Source organism: Protopterus annectens, chromosome 13.part0 (assembly GCF_019279795.1).
Source record: "Protopterus annectens isolate FY-2018-M chromosome 13.part0, PAN1.0, whole genome shotgun sequence".
In the NCBI taxonomy this organism is placed as follows: domain Eukaryota; kingdom Metazoa; phylum Chordata; order Ceratodontiformes; family Protopteridae; genus Protopterus; species Protopterus annectens.
In genome coordinates this window covers 962,784,435-962,805,536 of record NC_056747.1, presented here as the reverse complement: position 1 = coordinate 962,805,536, position 21,102 = coordinate 962,784,435, and the positions used below count along the sequence as shown (strand labels likewise).

Below are 21,102 nucleotides of genomic sequence, written 5' to 3'. Positions count from 1 at the left end.
TATATATATATATGTGTGTGTGTGTGTGTGTGTGTGTGTGTGTGTGTATTGATATGTGTGATGTTCCCTCACACATAGCATGCAGCACTGTGATGGACATATAGGTGACATGTATTTATATACATATGTGTGTGTATGTTTGTATATATGTAGACATACACACACATATATATATATATATATATATATATATATATATATATGTGTGTGTGTGTGTGTGTGTATATATATATATATATATATTATGTTGTGTATATATATATATATATATATATATATATATATATATATATATATATATAGGCATACATTTAGGTGTCTGTATATCTGTAGACATATGTGTGTGTGTGTGTTTGTGTGTGTGTATATATATATATATATATATATATATATATATATATATATATATATATATATATCTTCAGACATCGGGTCCACAATCTCTAACCCTCCTTCCTGCACAGCTGCATTGTTCTGCCTTGATACAACACAGGCAGGTGCCACATATAGACACAGCCTAACATTGGGGGGTATATATAGGGACAGATTGCAGGTAAGCCTTTTACACACCTATGGCATATCAGCATGCTACATTACGTTACCTTGAGTGTCCTGCAAGTGGTAAGCTCTGGAACCCACGTGTCCATCATTATGGCATTACGTCCACCATCAGCTATTGGTCACAGTAATATACATGCTTTCCATTACACAACACACACTATGATGGCTTACATCTTGTTAGTCAGTGCTGCTCTGCACAGTTGATGGGTATGACCCACTACCCACAGGGATAGACTCTATTGTCCATAGCAGTTGTTCAGCTGAACATCATGACAACAGCAACACTTGATGGCACATATAAATCATTCTACATCATCTATCCCATTATTATGGACCAAGTACTACAGTCAATTACATGCATATATACTTCACATACCTGTTGCGGGAATGAGGTCTGTTCTGGATAGTTTCCTTGTAAGGAGTTTTTTTTTCTCCTGTGGCTTGGCCTTTAGCCTGCTTTCTTTCTTAGTTTGCTTGATTGTTTGTTTGTTTCGCTTTCACTTTCACTCTCTCTCTCTCTCTCTCTCTCCAGTAAATGGATCAAGCTGCTTTGAATAGATTGCAGCATGGCTTTTGTAGGTGATGCACATGATCAGGTGATGGCCTCTGCACCAATCAGTGTCCTGCACTTGCTACCTGCATGCAGCATGCTGTGTAGTACTTCCAATTGCCACTGTCATGGCAACTCACAACTATAAATCCCTACATCATGTGGACATGGTCCCTTTACCTTTCATGTATGGTGGACATCCTTCCTTAATACAACAGTACTTTTAAGAGATTGCAACTATACATTACCATATGATACCAGAGTAAACACATGCAGTCCAGCAGTTAGACCTTTATTGTCAGGCTATTATGCTTTTATTTACATACAACCTTGAGACTCTTCCTGCCATATTCTCTGGTGTATGCATTACATGCCTTAAACAATACAGGTTTTATACAAGCAATTAACTTACTACTACTTTTAGATTTATTTCCTATGACAGTACATGCAAGAGTATTACTAACCTGCCTTGTATCACAACTGCTGCAGTCTACAGGCATGGGCTTCCTGGTTCACAGCCTGCTCATCTACCACTGTGAAAGACATAAGAGGAATATTTAGCCATACCTATCCATAATATACATGAGCTGGCAATTATTAAACAGGTAGTGGACTGATACTTACACATGGCTGGGACATCCCCTGTCCTCCTACCCTCTTGGATCCACTGATCCAAGAGATCCCTCTTTCTCTGCTTCAGGTCAGCATAGTGATGCCTCATCTGCTCACCAGTTCGGGGTATGCCAGTGGCCACTAGTGAGGTCACGGGCGAGATGGTCCCAGGCTTCCGCTTTATACTGGGAACCCTGGTATTGGCCTTGCAGCAATCTCTGGTCATGGTCTTTCATAACGAGTCCTGCCATGGCTCTGGACTCCTGGATGCCCCAGAGCTGCACCCGGAAGCACACACCCTCTCCCATACCAGACATAGTGCCTACAGGAGGAAGCTGCAACCAGTTATGAGATGTATCCCCACCTGTTTGTTTTAAATAGGGCCTATTTACCACACTTTGCCATGATTGGACGGTTTTGAAAATGCTAAGCTATGGGCAGACCTGCTTACCTATGGTTGGCATTGCTTAAAGGGGTATACCGATGGGCAAACTGATTTAGCTGGCCTACACATTGCTTTCGCCTACTAGGCTGGGCAATTCAATGCTTAGCATTGCTTAATTTTTAATTTGCATTATATTTGCTTTTTGGCATTGATTTATTATTCATTACATGTTATATATATGTTTGGTATCCATGATTCATGTGTACATACACTGTATGGGGTCCTTGTGTTTATTAGGGGATTTCAACACTTTATTAAAATGACAACTCACATCTGGGCTTACTGCAGTACTCCAGTTCACATAGTTATATTATGTAGTAGGTTATACAACATAAAACTGTTTACAGATTCTGTTCACATGTTCAGCTTGATTTTCCTATAGTGAGGATCTGTTTGTTGATACGTCAATCTTATGTACTGCTGTGATGGCTTAGTGGTTAACTACTATGACTATAGTGTACAGGGTCCTGGGTTCAAGACCTGCAAAGGCTGTTTATTTTGTTTCTGGCCAGAACAGTGGCTGATGCATAAAGAGTGATTAAGGCACTTTTAAGGAATTGTAAGAGGGTTTGCGCGGGTTTGCGTGAATGTAAGCAATGCTAACCTCCGGTTAAATATGCTTACAGAGAGTTAGCTTCAATATTGCTTAACCTGTGTGCGCATTGCTTACCCCGCACAAATGGGCTTAAACCTGCTTATTGCTGCTTAAGTATGCGTACTCTTGCTTAATAGTGCTTACTCCCGCTTACCATCGCACTAATTTAGACAGTGATGTAAAATTGTTCTTGGGAAGGTGGTGGATTTGGAAACTGTATGGATTCATCATTCATTACACATTTTACCTTCCATTTGTATCCCTGATTCCTGTGTACATATACTGTATGGGACACTTGTGATTATCTGTGGACTTTACAACATTATGACAATAACACCTCACATCTGCATTTAATGCAGTACTCCAGTTCACAAATATATGTTATTTAGTAGGTTATGCAACAAAAAATATTGGTCATAAAGTGATTTAACATGGAAAATGGAATGTACTGGAATGGGACTCGAACCGGGAATGACTGCTCGTAAGGCAAATGCTCTGCCCACTACACTATTGCAGTACTGCTTCATTTGCATATATCTTGCTTTTTATCCTCTTGTGCCATTTTAGCTTCATTAAATGTAGCTAAACGATGGGCAAACCCGTGCACCTACAGTTAAATTTAATCTGTTTCATAAGAAAAAGAACTTCTTTATATTTCATGTTTTAATTATTGCTCTTATAAACTTGGGAGGATGTTGCTGGGGGTATGCGAACACCTATGAGCGGTCTCGCTCATTCTTATTCCTATACTGCTGCTCTTGATTGCAGGGGCATGTATATTCTGAGAGCTCTGCTCTCAGACATGCCCCCTGCACTCGTACATGTCCGTGTCCATTTAAGAACTCAGGCAGTGCACCTTCATTGATATGCATGGCACGCTGCCATCCTGATCCTAAACGACTGTTTCTGTGCAGGGCTAAGTTAGTCCTGCATGGAAGGATAGTGAACCTGGGGGTATCTTTTTAAGCATATGCAGTCTTGGCTTGACTGTGGGGATAAACTTCAAGCCACAGTTAAATACTGCTATTTCGCAGTGACTCAGAACATACCCTGATAAGTTTATAACATAACCATCATTTACACAATTTTGCAGGCAATCATTAAAAGCAACAGTATTACTAGCAGTAACATTTACAGTCATACACTCAATTGCATTTGATCATTTTGTACCTTTGTTGTTGTTGGCACTGTCACTCCCTGTAATGTGCATTATTGGGTTTGTAAGAATTCCTCCCTCGTTTTCTGCCATTTTTGCCCATTTTCCTTCCCCTCCAAAATGTTTGCTGCATATAATTCAGCTCCTGGGCTGGCAGTAAAGCTGGATATGTAGAGTCATCACTATCCCATTCGGACGACCCTTTTGTACGGTCTGAGTACATTTATGAATCGCCATGTTGCCTTGAATCCTCTTCCAGTTCTCTAAACCAGGCGTTTGTATGGCATTTCTTCCTATTGGTTCTCCACAAATAGGTGGAACCATTATTCTAGTCTTTCAAATCCCTTAGCAATTTATTTTTCTTGGTGGTCAACAGTTGTTTTTCTAGATCTAAAAGCTTTGTATTAATATCAGTTAAACACTGTTCCAACCATACAGCACTTATAATAGTTGAAAAGGATTCACAAATAGATGAAATCTCCTCCTTTAGCCTCTGCTGTTTTAAAATATTCCTTTCAATTAAAATATTCACCCATTCTATTGAACAGCGATGGGCTGCAGCTACCCATCTCATTTGAAATTTTTTATCATTCTCATCATTGGGGTCAAAAAGGAGTGGACGGGCTCTTGAAAGCCCTTAGACCCCTAGGAGTGATGTCCATTTCTAAGTAACATTGCAAACAACATTGCAAATTTAAAATATTAAAGTGAACTGATATTTCCTTACACATAAGCTGCTTCAACTTGTCATACAGTTCTTGCATGTACTAAGTACAAATAGTCAGCTGATTTAAAACACACGATTAAAATACAAAAAGGAAAAGGTCATGTGACTTCACATTTAAAGAGGTAACACACCAAAAAATACATAGATCAATACTTTACACACACTAAGAATACTAAAAATACAAATATCTGCATGTAACTAATTTCAAGTCAAGGTTTGTAACAGTAGGGATTTTTATAACATGTAGTAAGTGAAGTTTTGTATGAAGATGAGTTGCTCCTGCATCTTTGAATTGATTTTAAAATTTGCTTAAGTTTTGTGAATTTACTGTTGTTAATTAATTATGCTTAATTGTGTCTTTTAATGATTGATTTATGTGAATTACCTGTGTTATAAAATGGGGGGAGGTGGTTCAGATGGCTATTCTGATGAAGTCTTGGACAAAAACTTACTGTTAAGTGATCAGCATTACTCTGTTCTGTGGTGTGTTAATAAAAGTTCCTGGGGCGTAAACAGTTGTCCAAGTGCTTTTCTGGTTTGTTGGTGACTATTCCCTAGCACTCTATCTGTTTTTGGTGATAATTTCAAGTCATGTGTTTTAAATCAGCTGACTATTTGCCTGAAGAAGCCTGTACTAGTGAAAGTCTAGTACTAGCAAGCTATAATAAATTTCCTGCTGTTTAAGTATCAAGTGTCGTGGTGCCAGTTTACTTTATATTTTAATTTATGTTCTGAATCCTGGGCAATGTCTTCCTCAGATAGAGATGCCACAAAACTCAACTCAGCACAGCTCAGCTTTTATTACATCATTTATGAAGCACTTTCCAAAGCAGATGAATTCAAACAAGCAAATATTAAAACTTATTGAAAAACAGCTAGAGTATATATCAAATAATACAAATTTCAATACATAGGCAATAAGCAAGGCAAAGACCATTACTAAAGTAACAATACTATTATACAAGTATAAAGATAATGATGATAGCAATAACATAAAATATAAATGCACATCAATTTGTAGAAAATAAAACAGACATGAATATTTAGAGAAATTATTGCTGTAGTGCAATTACTGCTTCACTGGAGAGCTGTAGTAGTGCTATGGTGATAACTCGCAATTCAGAGAAATGAATGAGTTGCACTGAGCAAAAGTTCATTAGCAAACACATTTCCATGTCTCTGAACTGAGCACTTAAAGTTGGAACAACTGCTTTTAAAGTTTTCTATACCAACCCAAACAATACTGTTACACAGGAACGTACAAACACACATACACACACACACACACACACACACACACACACACACACACACACACACACACACACACACACACACACACACACATTCTAACATACGTGCATTCTCACAGACACCCAGGCAGTCCTAATCATCCCTCTACCCCAGTGACGGTGAACCTTTTGGGCTCGGCATATCAAAAATTTGGAAAATGCCTATCTTGACTCTGCTGGCATGTCACCCCCCCCCCAAACAAAAGAGAAACAATTATTTACATGTTCATTTATTTAAAAAATACAGTCCAATCTTGTGTACTGCTATGTATTATAAAAGTAAAAGAAAAGCCAGTGACTTACAATAGAAAAATTATATGTTCACTGATAACTGGGCTTAAAATAGTTCACCAAAAATTACCTTAATTTTAATAGTAATTTTGAACTGAACTGAAAAAAATATGGAACACACTGCATTTGATTCAATTAACATCAATTAATGACTTTTTTGTTGCTCAGTTTTAATAGATAAGTGCAGGGTCACATATTTCTTGTATTTTTGCTCATTCAGTTTCCTTGGTAACTCGGGTGCTGGTGAATGCTGGTGTGGCACCCAAAACGTTGTGGTGTGTCACATTTGACACGAGTATCATAGGTTTGCCATCCCTGCTCTACACACATAACATTCTGACACATGTGCACTCAGACACCAATCGTGCCGCACACACACACACACACACACACACACACACACACACACACACACACACACACACACACACACACACATATATGTTCCTCCCATATGTCCAAGCATGCACGCATCTGTGGTGCTAACCAACCACCCTGGTTCTACCATAGGCAGGAATTGATATTCATTGTAAAGAGACTGTACATTCCCAATACTTTGCCCCAAAAATAACACAGTATAGTTTGTCTCTGAATAGCTCTACCCCACTACTCTGATCACGACTTTACATTAGCTGTGCCCCAGGACTGTCACATCTGCATGCGGTGTTATCCAACAAAACTGCCATATTGCTTCGTGTTGGATGGTGCAGATCATTATGCATTTCTGAAACCCCACAATAAACTCACACTTCATACTCCATCCCAAACTGAATCACTTTCATAAGTAAATATGATTTTCATCTTTTCAGAAAGTTGTTTGTCACAAGGCTAAACAAACAGTAAATGATCGTGAATAAAGCAAAAGGTGCAGAAACATAAACACTGTATGTGTAACGTTCTTTTTTTGTTACAGATGAAACTGGCACTGAGGCAAATTGTAGGAGTGAATTATTTATGAATTGTTGTTATCTGCAGGACTTTAAGACAGCATAAGCAGTATTTAGATACCTTTCTTGACAGTGCACACTTCATAGTTTTGCAGAACTGTGCCTTTGTTCATAACTAGGTCAGTCTAAAACCAAAAAAGTGAATCTGCTTAAGTAGAAGGAACAGCAAATTAATCTGTAGGGCAGACACATCCTTTACTACAAAAATGTTGTAATCAGACTTTTAGCTAGCTCTTAGTCCCTTCTGCTGAGATGTAAATAGTAATGCACTTGATTATTTCCCTCTTATAATTCTTCTAGATGTTTCTCATACCACTCGGAATGAGTATTTCACATCAGCGGAAACTGAATGCAACTCAGAAATGCATTGAGAAAATAAATGCTGTAAGTTGTATAAGAACGGTCTGAATAATCCATATTACTGGGCTGCTATTTAGTAAAACTGACTTCCCAGCAGAAAATCAACTTATCAACAAAAACCTGACAGATGACAACCCAAAACTCAGCGCAGGTTAATATTTAAACATTATGTTTTCCACCCTGCAAAGTACTTAGAATTGGACTAAAATTACATCTTTAAATATTAAAATCTGAAATTTAGGGAGGAAGTTAGCAACAATGTAGACTTGTATTTAGTTACATGATAAGAGGCACCCAGACATTTTACAATAATACTATATGCACCTGTGCATTTAAACTCGAAAGTTAAAAAATAATCCGGAATATGTTAGTACCCCCCTGACTTACCCAGCACATGGTCAGCTTTTGTGATGTGCATAAACCTCAGTACATTCTTTACTGTGAAGTGAAACAACTCAGAAAGAGCTATATTTGGACTAAGTCATAACTGTTTATTTTACCAAAATATAAAACATCATTTAAAATTAAAATACTTCATTAACTGATCATAAAACATCAAGCAAGGCATTATTACTATAGAAAAGTCTGTTTTGTAAATATCATTCTGGGTACATTCTTTTGAAATTCCTGTTATCATGGAATTGCACTATATTTGCCATCTCACCTGTACAGATTGTGTTTTTTTGTCAATGCTGGGCATGACTGTAAAGTACAAAGGAAACATAAATGTCCAATTGTATCATAGAAATCTAATATATTGCTTTGAATAATAATCAATATGAATTATAGGAAAATGAAATTACTTTACAAAATACACCCCCAACACACACACACACACACACACACACACACACACACACACACACACACACACACACACACACACACACACACACACACATTCTAACAGACGTGCATTCTCACAGACACCCAGGCAGTCCTAATCATCCCTCTACCCCAGTGACGGTGAACCTTTTGGGCTCGGCATATCAAAAATTTGGAAAATGCCTATCTTGACTCTGCTGGCGTGTCACCCCCTCCAAACAAAAGAGAAACAAGTCTTTACATGTTCATTTATTTAAAAAAATACAGTCCAGTCTTGTGTGCTGCTATGTATTATAAAAGTAAAAGAAAAGCCAGTGACTTACAATAGAAAAAATGATATGCTCACTGATAATTGGGCTTAAAATAGTTCGACAAAAATTACCTTACGTTTAATAGTAATTTTGAATTGAACTGAAATAAATATGGAACACACTGCATTTGATTCAATTAACATCAATTAATGACTTTTTTTTGCTCAGTTTTAATAGATAAGTGCAGGGTCACATATTTCTTGTATTTTAAACTCGGGTGTTGGCGAATGCTGGTGTGGCACCCAAAACGTTGTGGTGTGTCACATTTGACACGAGTATCATAGGTTCGCCATCACTGCTCTACACACATAACATTCTGACACACATGCACTCAGACACCAATCGTGCCCCACACACACACACACACACACACACACACACACACACACACACACACACACACACACACACACACACACACACACACATATGCTCCTCCGATATGTCCAAGCATGCATGCATCTGTGGTGCTAACCAACCACTCTGGTTCTACCATAGGCAGGAATTGATATTCATTGTAAAGAGACTGTACATTCCCAATACTTTGCCCCAAAAATAACACAGTATAGTTTGTCTCTGAATAGCTCTACCCCACTACTCTGATCACGACTTTACATTAGCTGTGCCCCAGGACTGTCACATCTGCATGCGGTGTTATCCAACAAAACTGCCATAGTGCTTCGTGTTGGATGGTGCAGATCATTATGCATTTCTGAAACCCCACAATAAACTCACACTTCATACTCCATCCCAAACTGAATCACTTTCATAAGTAAATATGATTTTCATCTTTTCAGAAAGTTGTTTGTCACAAGGCTAAACAAACAGTAAATGATCGTGAATAAAGCAAAAGGTGCAGAAACATAAACACTGTATGTGTAACGTTCTTTTTTTGTTACAGATGAAACTGGCACTGAGGCAAATTGTAGGAGTGAATTATTTATGAATTGTTGTTATCTGCAGGACTTTAAGACAGCATAAGCAGTATTTAGATACCTTTCTTGACAGTGCACACTTCATAGTTTTGCAGAACTGTGCCTTTGTTCATAACTAGGTCAGTCTAAAACCAAAAAAGTGAATCTGCTTAAGTAGAAGGAACAGCAAATTAATCTGCAGGGCAGACACATCCTTTACTACAAAAATGTTGTAATCAGACTTTTAGCTAGCTCTTAGTCCCTTCTGCTGAGATGTAAATAGTAATGCACTTGATTATTTCCCTCTTAAAATTCTTCTAGATGTTTCTCATACCACTCGGAATGAGTATTTCACATCAGCGGAAACTGAATGCAACTCAGAAATGCATTGAGAAAATAAATGCTGTAAGTTGTATAAGAACGGTCTGAATAATCCATATTACTGGGCTGCTATTTAGTAAAACTGACTTCCCAGCAGAAAATCAACTTATCAACAAAAACCTGACAGATGACAACCCAAAACTCAGCGCAGGTTAATATTTAAACATTATGTTTTCCACCCTGCAAAGTACTTAGAATTGGACTAAAATTACATCTTTAAATATTAAAATCTGAAATTTAGGGAGGAAGTTAGCAACAATGTAGACTTGTATTTAGTTACATGATAAGAGGCACCCAGACATTTTACAATAATACTATATGCACCTGTGCATTTAAACTCGAAAGTTAAAAAATAATCCGGAATATGTTAGTACCCCCCTGACTTACCCAGCACATTGCCAGCTTTTGTGATGTGCATAAACTTCAGTACACTCTTTACTGTGAAGTGAAACAACTCAGAAAGAGCTATATTTGGACTAATTCATAACTGTTTATTTTACCAAATGATAAAACATCATTTAAAATTAAAATACTTCATTAACTGATCATAAAACATCAAGCAAGGCATTATTACTATAGAAAAGCCTGTTTTGTAAATATCATTCTGGGCGCATTCTTTTGAAATTCCTGTTATCATGGAATTGCACTATATTTGTCATCTCACCTGTACAGATTGTGTTTTTTTGTCAATGCTGGGCATGACTGTAAAGTACAAAGGAAACATAAATGTCCAATTGTATCATCATCCAGGTAACAGGGTGTGATTAGAAGACTTAACATGCAAAATTTCAGGCTTCAGGAAATCAGGCCTTGAAAGATTTAAGCCTCAGAAACCTAATATATTGCTTTGAATAATAATTATCAATATGAATTATAGGAAAATGAAATTACTTTATAAAATACACCCCCCAACACACACACACACGCACACACACACACACACACACACACACACACACACACACACACACACTCACTCACTCACTCACTCACTCACTCACTCACTCACTCACTCACTCACTCACTCACTCACTCACTCACTCACTCTCTCACAGACATACACAATACACAGCAAAGCCTCATTACCTTATTTGCTCTCTTTTAAATATTTTTTGCTCCTGTTTGGAATTTAATTTGTCTTGTGGATCTTTCTTCTACTTATAGCAACCATCAAAATGAGAAGAATCATTCAGGTAAGAAAGGGATATTGGAGGTCAGAATAATCACGTCTGTCTTGCCAGTGTTCCTTCTCTTAGAAGAAGGTACAGAGTTCTTCCTCCCTAGTGATCAGCCCTCTTAGCATAAAAAGTGATGGGGATGCAGACAGACTATCACCAGTAAGCGGTGCACATGCAGAAACATGTGAACTACACTGACATTACCACATGCCATGCATCCACTTGGATGTTAACGGTAGGCTACCAAGAAATCCTACCATAGTGACGGCCCAGCATCGTGTCCAACATAGTTTTAGGGATTGATGACAGTGGGACCTGGCTGATGGCAGATGAAAGAAAGCAACCGAATATAATTTAAAAATTCTGAACAAATCCTCTACGCTATCAACAGGATTTAAAATTGGCCACATTTTACAGATACCAACCTGTATACAAGAGTTACTGCAATGACAACATAGTGTGTAAGTCATGAAATTAATTGATTTGTTTGCTTTTCATTGACTGTACTGGTTTCACTAGGCTCATGGCCTATTTTCAAGAGAAAATCAACATGGCATTTACACAGACTAAGGAAAAATTGGCCAGGGTACTGGGAAATTCCCCACAGTTATCCCTTAGTAAATTTAAACACGATGGTAGGATTTTGGCATAGCTGTAGTGATAGTCCCAGATTATAGTTTATTTGCTGGATAAACAAGCAAAGTCACTGAGGCTAATTCAAACTGACATATTTGATACATGCAATAAAATTACATTTATTGAAAAGAAATGATAAAAAAAAACTGCAGTTAAAGCAGTACATTAATAGCTTAAGTACTGCATTTTGTAAATGCAGACTTGCATATATTTACATAGCTTCTGACAGGCACATCTCTTAAGAGCTTTCCTCCAAATATTAGATAGTGTTGTTGCCTCACAGCAAGACGTTCCCTGGGTCCATTCTTGGCTGGGCTGCCTTCTTTGGAGTCTGCATGTCCTCCCTTTGTTCACATGGGTTTCCTCCCACATTCCAAAGATATGTAGTAAGTGGATTGGATACTCTAAATTGGCCATAAGTGTGAGTGTGGGGTGTGGAAGAACACCTGCAGCAAGGTTAGTCATCTGGTGGTGTAAACATTGGCTTTAGATGATTATAACTCTTGAAGTGACACCCCAATCCCATTTGCAAAAAGAGGAAAAAGGGTTTTGTGGATGGATGGAATATTCTGACTAAAGCCATATACATAGACTTCATGGTCTGCTGTGACATCAGCATTTTATAACAGTAAAGAGGGTTATGTGGCTGAAGTCCAACATATCAACATAGTTTTGCTTGGAACTAAGTTTTGCAAGCTACAGTCTTTCAAAAGAGGTTTGCTATTGTAGCTTTTGGTAAGGCACAACAGAGTCAGCCTAATATCAGCACAGTACAGTAGCTTATACTACAACCAACTTGCTCTCCAGATTTCATTTCCACAGAGAAAATTATGGAAAGGAGCAATTAAGACAAGAAAGAAACCAGATGCTCTAACTTTTTAACTGACCTTTAACATTAAGGCTAATAAGAGAAAGACCTTTTAATTAAACTAGTTACATTGGAAGAAAATAGTCAACATCCTACACTAATGACTATAAAAAATATGTCCTTGTATGGGGGCAAGCCCTATGCATCCTGGTGCCCCCTACATATCCACATTCAGGACTGCACAACCTTGGAGGTAAGGAGAAACTTCCTTTCTCCCAAATACCCCCACTGTTCTGTGATGTTGCTTTGAACTAGAGTCAATGAGATTAATCTGAGAATTTCCATTCATTGCAACAAGAAGAAAGGACCCTCCTGTCAGTTTATGACCGAACTGAATGAAGTGTATATTACAGGCTGAGGGATACTTTAAAAACTCATGTTCAGCAGAGTTAGTGAACGTAAGGACAGAAAAGTGCTAACAGAGGGATAGTTATGCAATATTGTGAAATATGAATCTAATATTTTAGGTAATTGTTCACTTGATTAATTATACTCTCACTGTCACAATAATTTTATGCAGTTAAATTATTAAGCGACATGTTTTCTTTTTAATGGTTTTGGTATATTTATCAAATCTTCACTTCAAAAGTACTTATAATTTAAGTTCAGGGAAATGTGAAAATATATTTTTGACAGGAAGAATAAATCAGTAAATTCCTTAATTTAATGCCTTTATACATACACACAGTACTGTTTTCAGCAACTTTTACAGGAGTGAAATGACACGTTTGACACTATTTCTAGATATGCATTTATACCTTTATTGACAGTCACAGTAATACTTTTATCAGGCTTTCTAGAATTATGCAGACAGTTATACTACATTTGTTGAAAACAGATTTTGAACTCATTTCAATTTACTGCTATCCATGGGTACTGTACCTGGGGCTGAGATCTGGCGGACCCAAGTTATTCTGTGTTGGAAGGAGTAGTTTTGCTGGTTTATTGTTCTCATTATTGGTTGCAGTGTCAGAACTAGTGGCCCCTTTTCTACACTGAGGCGAGGAACTTTTTCCATTAGGCATTCTGACTGGAGACTGGCAGGAACGTCGCAATGCAGAGAACTGTCGAAGATCATCCCCTAAAAGGCTGCTGAGAGAGCCCCGGCGAATTGGGCTGTTCAAGATAGGCAACATGAGTTTCCTTCGAGCAACACTGGCAGGTGAGGGGCTGAAGAAATCATCACCTTCCTCATGGTCTTCTTGAATAGAAGGTAGTATCTTCTCAGGGGTGCGGCCACCTTCAATGTGAGACTGAAAATGACAATAGAAGTTATTTTAACACACTGGATTGTTTTATACTGTTGCTGTTGTTTTTCCCTTCAGTGTAAGATTTAAATAATAAATTGCATAAATACACTACAGAAGGAAGCATGGCTTACACTAGTCACAATTCTGATTAGTAGATAACATTAAGATAAAATGATTTATTAATAATCATCAAGTGTCTATGAAAACCCATTATACTGACTGACCAATTATGTGTTTGCTGACAGTTACACACATTATCTGGACTATGCATTCTTTCAAGTGAGTAAAATTTGATTTCATAACTTGTATAGCAAACTCCTCTGTATGGTTATTAATGAGCAATGCACTTCTTGACAGTATAATACAATAAATCATGGCTAATAGTCAGGTGAGGTTTGCATTACTTAATCATATCTAAAAATCATTGAGATATGAAATACACAAGTTATATAAATGTATATGACTTTAATTGATACATCCTTTGTTTCCTCTTTGTCCCTTTCTTGCCCTCAGGCACAGGCCACCAAGTCTTGTACTAGCCCATTTGTTCTACATCTACCCCCAGTAGTTTAATACCACATAGCCTCACTGTGATTAAGTCTTCCTTGACAGGGAAAGAAGGATCGGGGCTAAGATCTCTAGAGCTTGGACAGCTACCTCGCCACTACATATGTGATGCGAGGGAGTTTTTTTTATACCCTAACACTTCCATCAGGCTAGAATTTACGCGTACGTGCAAAGCATGAATATGAGCTGTTACCTGCACATGTTCAAATGTATAACCCACAAAATGTCTTCCTGCATGTGTCCACAATTCCTGTTTTTGTTCCCTTCTACCCCCGGGAACATTATCCTGCCTTTTCTAGGAGATGCCTCTGCTACAGATACATATCATCCCCCCTCCCCCCAAGGAAGGAGATCTGAGTCTCAGGCATTTTATCATTCAGAGTTTTTACTAAGTTCAAAACCTTGACATAAAAAAATATGTAATTTAAAACATTTTACTCATTAATGGACTGTCCTCCAATATGTCTCAATCAACAAGCCATGCCAATTAATCTATATTCCTGGGGTTCAAACATTATGAGAGTTGTAAAATCTTAGAACCACTTCATCAGCATAAAAACTGAGTCTAAACTGTTATGTTACATTCTTCTACTGCATAATAAAACCAGGCAACTATATGGTTATGATTGTACTGTCTTTTCCCTTATTTTCACTAGTTTTCTACTCTTACATCTTGTAGCAGACATTGTGTAAAGTCTGTTATGCATCAGTTAAAGAACATTGATACTTGTCTCCCTCTTTACAGGGTACTGGATGTTCCAGTTATATGATGCTTTCTAGGACATGGACTCCCCTCTCTTAGCTTCTTTATAAATATGGGGTTCTAATATATTTATTTACATCTGTTCTTGATAGTATAATTTAACTTTTGCAGTTTCAGTTTGAATCTCTTTACTGTATATTTGCATATTTATATCACTGTAACAGCTTTCTTCCAACCATACTGGATTATTACCCTTGCAGAGATGTACTCCAACAGTTACATGCAAAAACAGATATTATAAAAATAGAAGTGATGGCACAAAATCTCAGTATTTATAGGAGTCTGATATTAAGTTCTTCTGGAAAAGCATTTATAGGGAGTTTGATAGCACGCTCTTCTGGAAAAATATGAAAATATAAAGTGAAATTGTGCATTTTTCTAATCTTTAAGAATATATTTCATAATACAATCTGGCAAATTAGTTTTAATCTAGATTACTTAAATCTCAATGCATATATTTATAAGCATTCATTTGTATAATTACACATTTTGACAATCTGAAGCTGATATACAAACTTTTCACAGCATGGTCTTGTTGGCTTGGATTATTTACATTTCTGAACTGATTGAACATGTAACTGAAGTAGGAATTACTATTTATTTTTTTGCTATTTCTTTGCACATGAGGTTAACTCATTCTACCAGTAAAGTTAAAATGAAATAGATCATTAGAAAGACAGTAACACTTCCAGAGTGAAAGTAGTTAAACTACAAGACAACAATGCTTCAGATTCAGGCAAAGAGAAACTTGAAATAAATAATGTTGACCACTGAGAAAATTGCCTAAAAGGTTAGGAGTACCTAAGAATGGAAAGAACAGATTGGAGGTAATTCTAGTGAGTGATGCAGAAATGCAGGGTTAGTTGATCTCAATTATGCTATGTCACACAAGACACAAAGTCCAGGCACAAAGAGTACAAGTTCCCATTCATATATATTATTAACTGCACCACAGTTGAAACACACGAGGGAGACATTTCAACTCAAAACAAAAGTAAACATAGTCATTGCTTATACAAAATAAGTCAAGTAGTTATAATAAAACATGCATAAGAAATGATTTACGATAATTTTAGCACACTAAATGACAAAATGAATAAAGATACTAGAGAAAAGAAATAGAAAACAGTCAATGGATTGTGTTCAATATGACCAGAGTTTTGAACATGAAAAGAAATTTTCCAGTACAGGCTACAGTTCTGAATTCATAGGTTCATAGGTTCATAGAAGGTTACTAGGCTAATGGCCCTAAGGCCTTTACAAGCCTAGCCATGTAAAAACCCAAGTACCCTTATCAGCCATATTTAGACAGTCATTGTTAGCAAAGTGAGTCTGTGATCACTGCCGACTGGAAAGCTTTAGTACCATATTTATTTTGTGAAGTTCTTCTGATGTAGCTGAAAAACTAATATCCTTTGAAATAAAAGCAGTTTAATGTTGGGCCCACTGCATAGGGGTATTTGCCCTGACTATTCCCCAGATGACCTGAATTAGATTAATAGTATGTGTCTTGGAAAAGCCAGCCAGGGCAAGACAGAAGTGAAAAGCCAGTGCTGGTTTGTCCATCTTGTTGGTGGTGATGGGGGATTTTGGCTGAGTACCTCTGCAAGATCTCTTTTGGTAGGAGGGCCCATGATTGCAGCTTTTGTACTATGGATGTGTGAGAGTTAATAAAGACTCATTCACTTTTATCTGGGAATGTAGGTATGGGGAAACATGCATATGCATAAGGTACAACGTAGTAGAAATTATACCAGCCTTCCATCCAGCAAGTGTCTTAGCAGCATTCATATCTCCTAACCCATACTGCATGCCATCTGTAATTTATTGCACTTACCTCCCTCTCCTGGTATGCTAGAATGCCAGAAGTCAGAGAAAGAATGGGTTTATAGGTTCATATGTATGTACTAGGATACCTGCCCTTGTGGGACATTTTATACCTAGACAGTTTCCCCTCAAAGGTGAGAATCAAACCCTGTACCTTATGTTTATAAGGTAAACACCTTAACCATTATATCAACCCCCAACTAGAGGGTTTAAAAAGTAAAGGCAGAAGTAATTCAGAAAGAGAAGGACAATCAACCATCTAATAAATACATTGCATGTAAAATAAATATGGAAAATTTGAAAGACAAATACGTTTACCATGCAAGAAAATTACATTAATGTTCATCTACAATCTCCTACGTTCTACCTACATAATTTTGTTTACTTAAGATTACAACATGATACCCTTCTGAAAGCAAAACTTTGAAAATGAATACAACCAGCATACTTCAAGAAGCTATATCAACTTTTTTGCATACAAAATAGTCAGTGACTACAGAAATAATATTTAAAAAGGGCCGTGTTAATCATAGATATACTGCTGCAGTGTGTACAAGAAATTTTGCAGTGAGTCTTGTAAACTGTTTTCCACTACTCCATTTCATTAATGTAAATTGTGATAGTGGGTTCTAGTGTCCAACTGCCACCCTGTTTTTGTGAACAGAGCACAAGAGTGCATGGTGCACCTAGGCTGGAAATACTGCCCACATGCTTTCTCCTTTCAGACACCTACTCTTTGGCAAGCTCTCCCTATCAACAGTAAAGAAATCATCACTTATTCCAAACTTGGAATGCAACTCAAAAAGTAGTTCTTCACCCAAGCCAAATGTTGCTTCTTCAACACAGGACATATCACCTAACTTATCTCCTTTCTAAGCCTCTTCTTTTATCTCAAGATTCACTGAAGATTGACCCACTTTAGAAACTAATGCATATATTGTGCATTGCACTCAGCTTGATTGTACACTGCACCACAATGTTTCTTAACAGTGGTTACACTTTCAATACGATTGAACAAATTGCTGCTGCAGTGATTGAAGGACCTTTTCTACAATGTATATACACAGCTTTTTCTATGTAATTAGTCTGAACTACTTTTTATTTTTGTTTGTGAAATGTTTTATATTTCACCCAGGCTGAGCCTGAAATTGGTCAATACTGATCAGTGCATTACTCTAGTAAACAGAAATAAATAAATACATACATAGTGACAGTGCTGTGCAGCAGAGGAATGCTACATAGCAGGGCAGTAACAATCAGATCAGTAAGGTATTCCTACTGAGATACAGGGAACTTGTAATAAGATTTAATATAACTTACTGATCTGTCTGTCATTCCCTTCTGTGGTTCACTGTCTTGCCAGGGAGGAGGTAATAAAAAAACTTCGACTCTCTAATCATGATGGCAAATGAGGAATTACTATTAGTGCTTTGGCATCACCAGATATTCCTGAAGTTTCAGTCTCCTGTAATGACAATGCTAGAGGTGAGGAAGATTTTTAGAGACCCCCCCTCCTCCACAACCCATGACATCACAGTAGTTGGCCAAAAGACAGGGTCACTAAACTATATCAGTTTTATCCCCCACATTTTCAGAGATGGCAAAGAAATCATCAGGACAAAACGGCACCCTGGAGATGTTGTTGAATGTGTATGAGCAGAAATTCCCTTTGATTTTGGCCACTGGATATTTCACAGTATACGATTGTAGTGACTTTGTTGCCAGAAATGTACATCGCCATTTAAAGTGAGGTTTTCTTTTGTACCGGTAGTGCCAGCTAAATTTGTGCCATTGCTTATTGATTTAAAACTTTCTTATTCGTAAATTAAACTTTCATTTATTTTTCAATATCAGTCATCAGGAGAATAGAAATGCAAATACTCAAATGTACAAGTTGTTTTAATACCTAATTGCATCCTGTTTTAATACCTTACTGCATCTGGTTTTGCATGCATTTGAATCTGTTATAGAAAAAGATTTCAGAGCTATAAGCCATGGTGGTACAGTGGTAGCATTGTTGCCTCACAGCAAGAGGTTCTCCTGTTCGGCTGGAGTGCCTTGTGTGTGGAGTCTGCATGTCCTTCCCGCGGTCGAGTGGCCTCCGAAAGACATGCATGAATGGCGTGCCTTCACTGAAAGTTGGGTGTTGGGCTGGCAACTTGGCACCATAAAAATCGATTGCCAATCATTAGCGGACTGGAGTTCCACTGTGACGACCCCTAACCAGGAAAAGACAAACAGCAACATGTAGCAAATGTTTTTTTTTACTTGTCTAAGGATGAAGAGGAAGTTATGAACATTTCTAACAACAAGTCCATCACGATTATGAAACCCAGTAAAGGGGAGGACTTGTTATAATGAATTCTATGGATTATTCATTTAAAATGTTGAAGTTGTTAAGTGGCAATGATTTTTATGAAAGGATTTCTTTAAATGAGGTGAATATTGCAAATATACCAGCTAAGCATTTGTTGCATGATTTATTATATCAGCATTACATTTCCCCGAGTTGTTTGAATTTTTGTACATTTTTTCTCCCATTGTACCAACAATTTTTGGAATTCCCAAAATTCATTCCAGTGTATATAACTCCCCCCCTTTAGGCCACAGTGGCAGCTAGGGAGGGTCAATAACAAAGCCCTTATTGATTTTAACAAACTGCAAACTTAATGGGGCAATAAAGTTATACCCAACCTTAATTATACGTTTATGGCATTTTTCTAAGTAGCCTAGCTAAACCAGAATTTGTTAAAGATGTTTGGCTGCTGACAGCTGTCATTAGTAATCTGCATTGTTATTCTTCATGATGCAGGCACACATTGCTTGATAGAGGCAAGTTGTGATTACCAAGCTTTAAATGGGCACAGATTGTGACTTACTGAGTGTTTCATGGACGTTATTTTGAAAAAAACATTTTCATATTTTTCAAGGTGGAGTAATTTAGGCAACGTACAATTCTAGTTATTGGTACAGCATTTGCACCTATTTTTGCAAATCTGGTGCTTACGCATTGGGAAGAAGAATATGTTATTTTTAAGTAAGTTTTTCACCAACATTCATTTGTATTTAAGATACCATTATGACATTTTCATGCTGCAGACTTGTTCAAAGGCTGAGTTAGGGCAGTTTTTTAAATATTTGGAAAGCACTATGTCATTTTCAAGATTTACCTATTTTGCATCTTATGATGAAATACATTATTTAGACATTAAATTATTGAAGGACTTTGATAACAATTTATTACTGCCCTCGATATATCATAAATCAGCTTTTACTAAGGCATATTTTCATTGGCAAGGTAGTCACCATTTACATCAGAAATGGGGTAGAGTTAAAGGGAGAATAGGCTTTCATGCATTATTTCTAATTACAAGTTGTTTTTAGAAGAAATAATTTTTAAGGGCTATGATTCTTAACAGTGGTTACAATTTCAATATGACTGAACAAATTGCTGCTGCAACTGCTGCTGCAGTAGGATATAAAGTTTTATACAAGCCTATTTTATGTGATTCAAATTCTGTTTTAAAGACTTCTGCTTTAAAAGGTATTGATTTTAATATTTTATTTATGACTTTTTCAAGTAATATTTTCGAAGTCTACAATATTTTCAAAAGGAATTATTTATATATTTTTCCATTCTGGTTTATTAACATGTTTGTGGATAGTCCCAGATTTGTTTTTCAGAGGGAAGCCATCATTAGGGAAATTATTGAAAGAAGGTCCACTAATAAGCAGTTGTTAAGGGGTAAAATGGCTAAATGTGGGAGGTGCAGCCACTGATGATAGGGTCATTTCTTGTAATGGCAAGTATGACTGCAGTACCTGAGCAGCAGTATACCTGTCCCAGTGTTCATCATGCTATGCTCATTTTACACTGGGGAAAGTAGAGCATCCATTAAAGAAAAGGATTTATGGACATTGTGTGGATATTAAAAAGAAATATCACAGCAGTACTTTATATAAACTTGAAAGTGCGCATGTGCCAACTTTAAAAAGTTTGCATTTTATTGTATTTTTTGTTTTATCTAAAGCTGCCTTGACAGAAA

General features: G+C 37.1%; 1 protein-coding gene across 1 annotated transcript in view; it reads right to left on the bottom strand.

Annotated features, from left to right (window-relative positions):
- Window positions 1–21,102, bottom strand: part of KCNH4 (potassium voltage-gated channel subfamily H member 4) — a 1,657,012-nt gene that overhangs the window by 156,650 nt on the left and 1,479,260 nt on the right. Inside the window, exon 14 of the mRNA XM_044054725.1 lies at window positions 13,532–13,889. Coding sequence (XP_043910660.1) covers window positions 13,532–13,889 — 358 coding nt within the window. The remainder of the gene's footprint in view (window positions 1–13,531; window positions 13,890–21,102) is intronic.